General features: G+C 45.0%; 2 protein-coding genes across 3 annotated transcripts; both read left to right on the top strand.

Moving 5' to 3' along the window:
* Nucleotides 1–1902: 1902 nt before the first annotated feature.
* LOC134106115 (uncharacterized) lies at nt 1903–4009 on the top strand. The gene is made up of 2 exons (XM_062558120.1): nt 1903–2048; nt 2949–4009. The coding sequence occupies exon 2, from the start codon at nt 2957–2959 to the stop codon at nt 3758–3760; it is 804 nt and encodes a 267-aa protein (XP_062414104.1). The 5' UTR covers nt 1903–2048; nt 2949–2956; the 3' UTR covers nt 3761–4009.
* A 1158-nt stretch (nt 4010–5167) lies between these two features.
* omgb (oligodendrocyte myelin glycoprotein b) lies at nt 5168–8706 on the top strand. 2 transcript variants are annotated; one of them, XM_037467079.2, is made up of 2 exons: nt 5168–5620; nt 6386–8706. In XM_037467079.2, exons 1-2 carry the CDS (start codon nt 5613–5615, stop codon nt 7752–7754), a joined length of 1377 nt encoding a protein of 458 aa, XP_037322976.2. In that variant the 5' UTR covers nt 5168–5612; the 3' UTR covers nt 7755–8706. The 2 variants fall into 2 exon arrangements, with proteins under 2 accessions (XP_037322976.2, XP_037322975.2); XM_037467078.2 differs by having other exon boundaries at nt 6383–8706.
* Nucleotides 8707–8947: the final 241 nt, after the last annotated feature.

The following is an 8947-nucleotide window of genomic DNA, read 5'->3' as shown; positions in this document are numbered from 1 at the left end:
TTTTCTCATTCTATATTGAGCCAGCCAAAGAAAGAAACTCTTATTGCTGCTCTGATAAAAAACAATATAGCCTAACCCCGGTGCATGCTGGTCCTGCCCACAGTGTGCTAACCCAAAAAGTATAGTCAAACAAGAAAAACAAACTTACTTAAATAAGCAAACATCTAAAATAATGAAAAAACTATGAATAAAATAGCACTTATTCTTAAAATAACATCTATCCTTATCTTATTTTTATTTTATACTTTATAATTTAGTTCCCCTATTCATGTCTTATTTTGTGGTTTTGTTTTACACAATTTACTGTATCTGTGTTACAATTTGATTTCCTTTGATTTTTTAAAGACATATTTTATTAATCACTCCATATATTATAAAGAACTTTGAATTTCCTTCTCGCTGACAGATGCTCAGGCCTGAAATCATCTGCATGCATTCAATCCCACTGTCTCTCAAACATTTCAGCTTAACAAGTTACATTGACATCAAGAAGCTCAATTCAAGCTGGAGTTTTGTGTAGTCTTTGGGAAAACAAACTCCAAATCAACCTTCATGTACTCTGAGAAGTGCTCTACACCTCCACCTTGCTCTTTTTTTCAGGGTTTAGAAAATCAAGCCCCGGATGGAAGGATGCCATAGGAGTGTTAATTTTAGAGAGACGGCGTTCCTATTTACTGTTCTAGGTCCATGCGCATGCACTTGATGTCACATGGGCACAGCCTGAGTCAACAGGCGGGATATCATCCCTGCTGTGGCAACAACTGCCTCCTCTGCAAAGCAACCTAAAGAGGAAGTTGAAGAGAAAATGTCACTAATAGATTAGCTTTCCATGATTAGCATGTTGTTAGTAGTTTAGCTTTCAACTAACATTAGCCAAAGGCTCATGGCTGCTGTTTGCTGTATGCAGAACAGTGTTTACAACTGGTACCAGTACAGGTTAGTTTACTTTGTTTGAAATGAATAACTAGTAGTCTTACCGGTTACTGTATGAAGAACAATGTTTGAAATGACTGTTTGAACAATTCATTTTCAATTATTAGTTGATGACAAAAGAACAGGAGTCTGACCCGCAGGGTTATACAGCTACGCCTCTGGAACTTAAAACCTGAAATAACCAGCTGTTTCAGGCTCCTCGAGCATATATGCGTCCAGCCGCAATGTGTGTGGGTTGTGTGTTTTCCACCAGATCTGTTATTAAATGACTATGAGAAAAGGCCATGTATTATGTGCACGAGGGGGCACATAATACAGGGGCATTACGTAGGGTAGGGTCTCCCAAGTCAAGGGCCTGGGTGCCCCCATGTGGATGGCTCACCTCCACGCACAGTACTGGCTCTGGAACCGAACTCCAGAGGAGGCCTGGAAATCACGCCTCCTGCCGATTACATAGTTCTCTTGGTAGACTTCAATGCTTACGTGGGCAATAACAGTGGAACCTGGAGAGGTGGGATTGGGAGGAACGTGCCTGCCCGATCTGAACCTGATTGGTGTCTTGCTATTGGACTTGTGTGCTAATCATGGTTTGTCCATAAGAAACACCATGTTCAAAGTAAAGGTGGCTCATAAGTGCCTAGTAGGCCGCAGATGCCTCCTGGAAGCCCGGGGAAGGAGGGATTTTATCTCCCAGCTGGACTGTGAACGCCTCTGGGTCAACCTGCTACTACCACGACCTGACCCAAGACTATCGGAGGGAAATGAATGGATGGATAGATGGATGGAACCAGCTTTTAAATGTAATGAAATAGGTCATGTTTTTTTTTTACTGAAACTAAGTACAGGGGGAGCATTTAGCACACATGCAACTTTAAATAATGAGCTATTTGGCAGATGTCTCTGTTACTACCCACAGCACCAAACAAAATACCAAAACCACTTCCTTTTCTTATAATAGGGTGAATAGAGAAGTGAGAATGAGGCAGCGGTTTGAGTGTTCCTTGTCATTCGACATTGGCGGTCATTTGCTCATCTCACTTCACTTGTGATACAAACTTCACATACTTGACAAAAAACCTTATTCTTCTTGGAAATACATTGAGATCTCCAGCAATGTAAGTGTTCTTAATCAATGCATCATTTTGTTTTAGAAAACGTGTCCATACCATGAGTTTAACTTGAAAACTATTAGAAACTCTATGAAGAACTCTACGTGTTAATTGTCGGTATTTATAGTTAGGGTTACATTCATAACAGTCTTGCGTAAATACGGTTTAAGGGTCATTAACATCTTTTTAGCGTGTGCATAATCCCGGTATCTTATGAATTCAAAGCTACATAAAGTTAAAGGATTATTCTTTTGTTTCTAAAGATGGAAACATTACAGTATTTTTTGTACCATTTTCTAAACCTTGCTAAAGAGAAGTGGTTGGTCCCGATGTACGCATGTTCAGAAATGAGACATGTTTGAGTTATTTTGTCCTTTGTGTATTTGGAATACTTTTGAAATGGATTTCCAAGTATAAATACTATAAATACTACAAGTTCTAAATACTCTGTGTTGGATTCATTTCTAAATTGTTCAAGTTATTTCAGTACTGTGCACCTTAGTGTAGAAGGAAATAATCCATTAAATATATAAGATCATAATACAGAAACTAAAATATTGTAGTCCTGTCTTCAAAATGGCCCTTCAGTAAGAGAACGTAAGTATTAGTATATACTTGAAATACTCAAAGTCATTGAATAGAATCTGCAAAGTTATTAGTTGTTGAAGCTGAAATTGTTGTACCTTGTTTGCCAACTGAAACTGTGGGAAGTTAGGAATTTAAAGTAGCAAAAAAAAAATTAGTAAATGTGCATAGTCACATTTAGATTCAAGATTTCTGTTCCACGGCCCCCATCGATTATTTAAGGTGTTACTGTGTCTGCATTTTCTCCTTATTCCTCTTATTGTATTACCTTTGTATTCTAAATCTGATTTCAAACTAAAGCGTAATCCTGTGTTTTCTCAGACATCAAGATGAATGGAATCCTCTTTGTGTTGTACTGCATAGAAATACTGGGTCCAGTATTGTGTGGAGCTCAAACGACCTCTTATCCTGTCACGTCAACGGGCATTCAAAATCCAAACTCCAGTCCTCCAGCTTCCATTACATCGCCCACAACTCGTCCCAACTCTACCAATCCTTCACTCTCCCAGGACTCCAATAATCACAGCGCTTCACCTTCTTCTGGCCGACAGACCACCATCGCTTCCACAACCACCATCGCTTCCACAACCCCCACCAACCCACTTTTAATGTCCATTTACGCTATGCAATGTCGTCCAGTGGTCATCATGGCTGGTGGACTGATTATAGCCTGCGCTATCCTGCTGATTTCTACTCTGTTGCTCGTGTGTAAAGTTTGTCAGCTGAGCATTCAAGTCAAGATGCTGAGCGACAACGCTGACCTGATCAGCACCACTGAATACTGGATGGGAACGGCCAAGAAGAGCAAAAGCGTGTCCGAGACGGAGGCCAAAGAGACCACCGTGCTAATGGTGGACATCGTTCAAACAGAAGAGCACGTGGGGGAGGGTGCCACCAAGGGAGAGGGCGGGAAGGGAAACAAGGATGGGCAAAGGGAAGAGGAGGAGAAGGAGGAGGTGAAGGAGGAGGTGGCCAAGACTGCTGAGGGCAAGGAAGCTTCCGCTGAACCTGAAACCGCTGCGGAAGATGCATCCTCTTCAAAGTCGCCAGAGGAGGCCACTGATCTCCAGTCTGTCAAAGCTGGAGCAGCCCCCACCTCTGGGTGCAATGAGGAACCAAAAGAGAAGGTGTGAAGCTGTGTTTCCTGAGCACCTGTTTTGACTATGTTTGCAAATCCTTCATGGTTAAAAAAAGGACATTTTTAAACTGCAGCTTTTGCATTAGAGTAAGTTGAGAGCTGCGCACGCTGCAATCCGGTAAATCTGTCACACCTGGGCACTGGGCATTTGTAGTTTTATAACAATAGGTTGATACTGTATTTTACTATCTATCTATTCTGCTAGACATATACTATCTGTAACAATCAGAGGAATAAAACACCTGTAACCTCAGTCCTGACTTTTTTAATTTGCAACAAATGTGTTTGTGTGCGTGCGTTTGTGTGCATGTCGGCATGTGTGTATGTGCGTGTTGCTGATTTATAGGGGACGTTTTTTGGAAAGTGAGCACATTTAAGCCGATCCTCACGTCTTTAAAGGCTTGCTTGAGGTTTGAGACTTGGTTTTAAAGTTCAGGCGTGAGTTGGTGTGTGTGTGTGTGTGTGTGCGCGTGTGTGTGTGTGTGTGTGTGTGTGCGCGCTGCTTGATCAGCAGGCAGAGAATGCGCCTCCTCCAGGCACTGCCACTCAACTCCCAAAGAACACTCTCTTTCAACTCAACCAGAGCTGACAAAGGCAAACAAAAAAAACCTTTTCAAAAGCCCAATAGGCAGTTGTTTCCTCCATCTGGTGCAGATATTTGTTCATGTGTTTACTTGACGTCATGATGGATGTGCACCTTCGGAATAGTTTGTCACTCTCTATGCAACTCGTGCTGCAAATAGGTTAAAACACTGGGAGCTCTGGGTACAGGCCATCGAAGTAAAAGTCAAAATACTTCTTGATTGTATATAAGAAGTCTAAGGTATTACGGTATCTTAGATCTGAGAGATTTAGATTTTTTGTTTACCTTCTGCTGTTAATATAATAGTATATTGGATAATATATAGTGTTTCACAGGGGGAAACAGGATTTGACTTTGGGGCAGTGAAAGGATACTCATTATTGATGCAGGCTGCTTCAGCAAATAAGCAGACAAGAGAGGAAAGTACAGAAAGAGGTCTTAAAGTATGTATACATAACGATCTGTATCACTTTTGAACTCTTCGATGACGATGTGTGGTCGGAGTACAGCAATGCAGCACCACGGTGAGCTGCCTGTATTTCTGATGACAGAGAGGAAGCTGCAGTGGGCTGGGGTCCTCTCTGCAACAAATCTCCAAGGTTTTTTTTTTTTGTGTGGCAGCTTCTAAATGTACACAGGGATAATAGCAACATACTCAAAGCACCGCGTTACTTTGTCAAGCGATGCTTTAGGGGGGGATAATATTGATTTGGGTGAGAACAGTTTAATTCATTTTGAATACAAACAGGAGTGAAATCAGTCAGTTAATCTAACCACAACAAGAGCTGTCGCTTTAAATGCAGAAATAAATCCTGACCACAGCCATCCGAGGGATTGAGGAGTTCTCTTTGCAGCAGCCTGTGTGCAGGGACCGCTCTGTTATGTGCTCCATTTCTCCTTAGTTACCCACCCTCCTAATACTCCCGACCAATACCCCACCCCTCCTCACTCACTCGCACTGCACAGAGCAAATCCACAGCCTGCAGTGCCTGATCGCGCCATCTCAAAGATTCATAAAGGCAAAATCAAACTCTCTGCTCTTCGGGCAGGACAAACTGGAAGGCATTGAGGGCAACCTAAAAAGAAAAAAAACACTGGACAAGTAAGCAAGCGTTCTAATTCTATCAAGGCACTTCAGGCATATAGAAGAAGAAGAAGAAGAAAGAAAAGCGCTTTAGCAGAGCAGCAGCTGGGCTTGAAAGCAGGAGAAAGGACCGGCTGGACGGCGGAAAAAAGAGCAGAGAAAAGTGACTGGAATGATAAGATGAGAAGGTGAGATGAATTTCTTGACTCATTTCACACACACACACACACACACATTACGCCCCACCCTGGCTCACAAACAGTACACTGCAGTTTCAGCAGCGCAGAGCTCCTGGCTGTGTCTTTGCCTGCCTTTGCACCAGCTGATGCATGAGTTCTCTGTGGAGTCATTAATACAACCCATCTATTGAGCTAGTTCCCCTCCTCTGGGAGCATGGAACTGACTGCTCTGACAACCACTGGTGCCAGAGCAGGCAAACTGACTCCAGGGAAGATGACTAGAGGAATTTATCCTCCTTTATTTTCAAAGGATATTCTTGAATGGACAAGAAATATCCTCTTGCAGGTCCGGTCGGATGTTGGTCAGTTAAAGAAAAAGGCTGCATTTCAAACCGCCGCTGGTATATGTGAGAACTTTGCCTAAAACAACCCCAAACACCCCAAAAACCATGGTTAGATGACCATGATGTCTGTATTGCATTTAATGTTCATGTGAGAATCTGCAAGCAATGCAGTGACGTACGGCACACACTGAGTCGCTTGTGCAGGTACCTACAGTATGTCTCTGGAGAGGTGTGTGTGTGTGTGTGTGTGTGTTTCTGTATGAGAGAGAAAGCATTTTGCAGTCACTGCACTTCAATAAAGGCCCAGTGTTCCATCCAAACAATCTGCACGCATGATTTCCTAGTGTGAGTCCTGGAGGTGAAGAGAGTCCTGTGTGAGACAAACACTAACATTGTCTTCTTCTGTCCCGCTATCTCTCTTGTTCAGCAGGCGTGTGCCGCTGACCCCAAGTGAGGCCCTTCTGGAACTGCTGCTCGTGTTGCTTCTGGGGCTGCATGTCCTGGCCGTGTGTCCCACCATGTGCTCCTGCAGCAGCACCCACAGGGAGGTGGACTGCTCGTGGAGGGGCCTGAGGCAGCTTCCCGACGGCCTGCAGCACAACGTGCGCTCCCTCAACCTGTCCCACAACCGACTCCACGGGCTGGATGGCCAGCTCACCGCATACACCCACCTCCGCTTACTGGATCTGTCTCACAACAGGCTGAGCCACCTGCCCGCTGGCTTGCCTCGTTCCCTGTGGCAGCTGCACGCCGCCTCCAACCGCCTCCAGCTGCTGGACAAGAACGACACCGTCCACCAGTGGAATCTGCGGCTGCTTGACCTCTCGAACAACAAGTTGGAGCGGGCCATCTTCATCAATAACACGCTGACCAATCTGTGCATGCTCAACCTGAGCCACAACCACTTCCGGACTTTCCCCACCAACATGCCGGTGCACCTGGAGAACATCGACATGTCCCACAACTTGCTGGTGAACGTGCTGCCGGGATCTCTGGACCGACTCCTCCGCCTGGCTCACTTCTATCTGCATGCCAACCGCTTGTCTACGCTGCCATTAGGAGTTTTTGACAAGATGTCGTCTCTTAGGGTCATCACCCTGGGCGACAACCCTTGGGCCTGCCACCTTGATGCCGACATCACCCACTTGCTGTCCTGGACGCAACAGACACCTGCCCGTGTCCTGGGATGCCCTTGCCATACCCAGCCGGTCTGTGGAGGGGTGCGCCCCGGCAGGACTGGAGGGTGGCACTTTGCCTCCTACAACCTGCCCCCCCTTGCAGCGACCGCCCAGGACCTGGGCTCCATGCCCCCTGAGGCCAGCGTCACCGGGTGGTGGTACTCGTCGGGTTCGGCGCCAAAAAGCACCCTGGACACCCCAAAAGAGACCTTGACTCCTCTCCCAAACAGCCCCTCACGCACCTCCACCCAGAACACCAGAAGCACGGGCACACGGGTAACTACCAATCAGCTCTCTGCATCTGGCGGACCGCGCCACACGCTCCACGCGGACCCCACCGACTCGGTGCACGGCAGCGACGCATCCCCTTTTCCTGACACGAGTTTCATCTCTGTAAGGCCGGTCAGGGCAGACACGACGCCGGCCACGGGTCCGTTTTTCACGACAGAGAGCGCCTCCATCCAGACAAAGAAGACGACAACTCTTCGCACCAGGAGCGTGAGGAGGAAGAATCAGTCCGTCCCCAGTGGCATCAGCCGCGGCGGGCCGGCTCTGGCGACCTCCTGCTCTGAGCCTTTCCTCCACATCCTTCTGACCCTCGTTGTACAACGAGTCTTCTAGGAGACCTAGAAAAATAGAGCACACACACACGCTGACCATTCTAGTACTTTCGTGTTTGTTTATTACACACTTTGGAGCCAACTGATCATTTTAAGTACCAAGTTTAACAATCCCTGCTATTCTCAGTTTGGTATGAAGCTATTTTTATAATAAATAGCCCAAAAAAGGATTCCCTTTTACAACAACCTTTTTTACTAGCCTCCAGAAGAAGAAAAAAATATTGTAATGAACATAGCTAAGCACATGGTGGCACTATACATCCAGCTACGGTTTTCTTATGTAACTGAATGTAGCCTTGTTGCTTATCTGCAACTACAGTATGTACATTTCAATGATGCCCAGCGCACATTATCAACTAAAAAATGTTATTTTTCCTTTTTTTTTTGTTGGAATTTGGCATAGGTTGCATTGGTCACATTGTGATCATATTTCATTTTTCATTTTTCATTGCACTGGCTTTTAACAAAAGCATGGCACACAAAATATACTTATTTAGACTCTTTTGCAAATTTTAATGAATGGATTACCTTGATGCCTGCTTATGTCTTTTCATCTAAAAAAACATATCACTGACAAAAGGAGAGACCTCTTCTTGGCACAGGGTGAATGTAAAATAACTGGTCATGCCAAAGGCCAAGGCCATGCCAGGGACCAAAGCGGACTCTGAAGAGCGAGGGCGGTGAGCGGATAAATGGACAATGGTGCATCACTATCTTGAACAAACTGAGTGCCAAGTAGTACCGCTTCTGTATGTCGATCACATCTCAAACTTAAGTGTCCTTCATGATTCAGTGACGCTCGTGAAAATGATTTGCATGGTGATTGAGCGCTCCAGGTATGCTAACCTATACTGCTCTATTGCTGCAGAGCATCGAAGCACAGACTTAGGAAGAATACAGTGGAATGCTTTGTACTGGGCGATTTCTTTAAATAAAACTAATGAAACATCTGCGATCTTTGGATGATAGTTTGAATTGTTTTATGCCACATTTCCCTTCCTTACATACTAAACTGCAAGATAGATGTTTTTCTCTTCGAGCCGTGTTCACTGATGGCTTCTCCTGGAGGAGGGGAACGACCACATCTCTCATGGGACTTTGACATAGGTGTCAACCCTCATGGGGGTTGAAGTTGTTCTGTGCTATAAAAGAGATCAGAACGGTTACTCACTCCAATTTTCTATACGCAATGAT

This window comes from Pungitius pungitius, chromosome 16 (assembly GCF_949316345.1).
Source record: "Pungitius pungitius chromosome 16, fPunPun2.1, whole genome shotgun sequence".
Classification (NCBI taxonomy): domain Eukaryota; kingdom Metazoa; phylum Chordata; class Actinopteri; order Perciformes; family Gasterosteidae; genus Pungitius; species Pungitius pungitius.
Note: the sequence above shows the minus strand (reverse complement) of the source record. Positions and strands in the feature narration are given on the sequence as shown.

Coding starts and splice junctions, on each gene's coding strand:
- LOC134106115 (XM_062558120.1), top strand. CDS start 2,957: ATGAATGGAATCCTCTTTGTGTTGTACTGCATAGAAATACTGGGTCCA.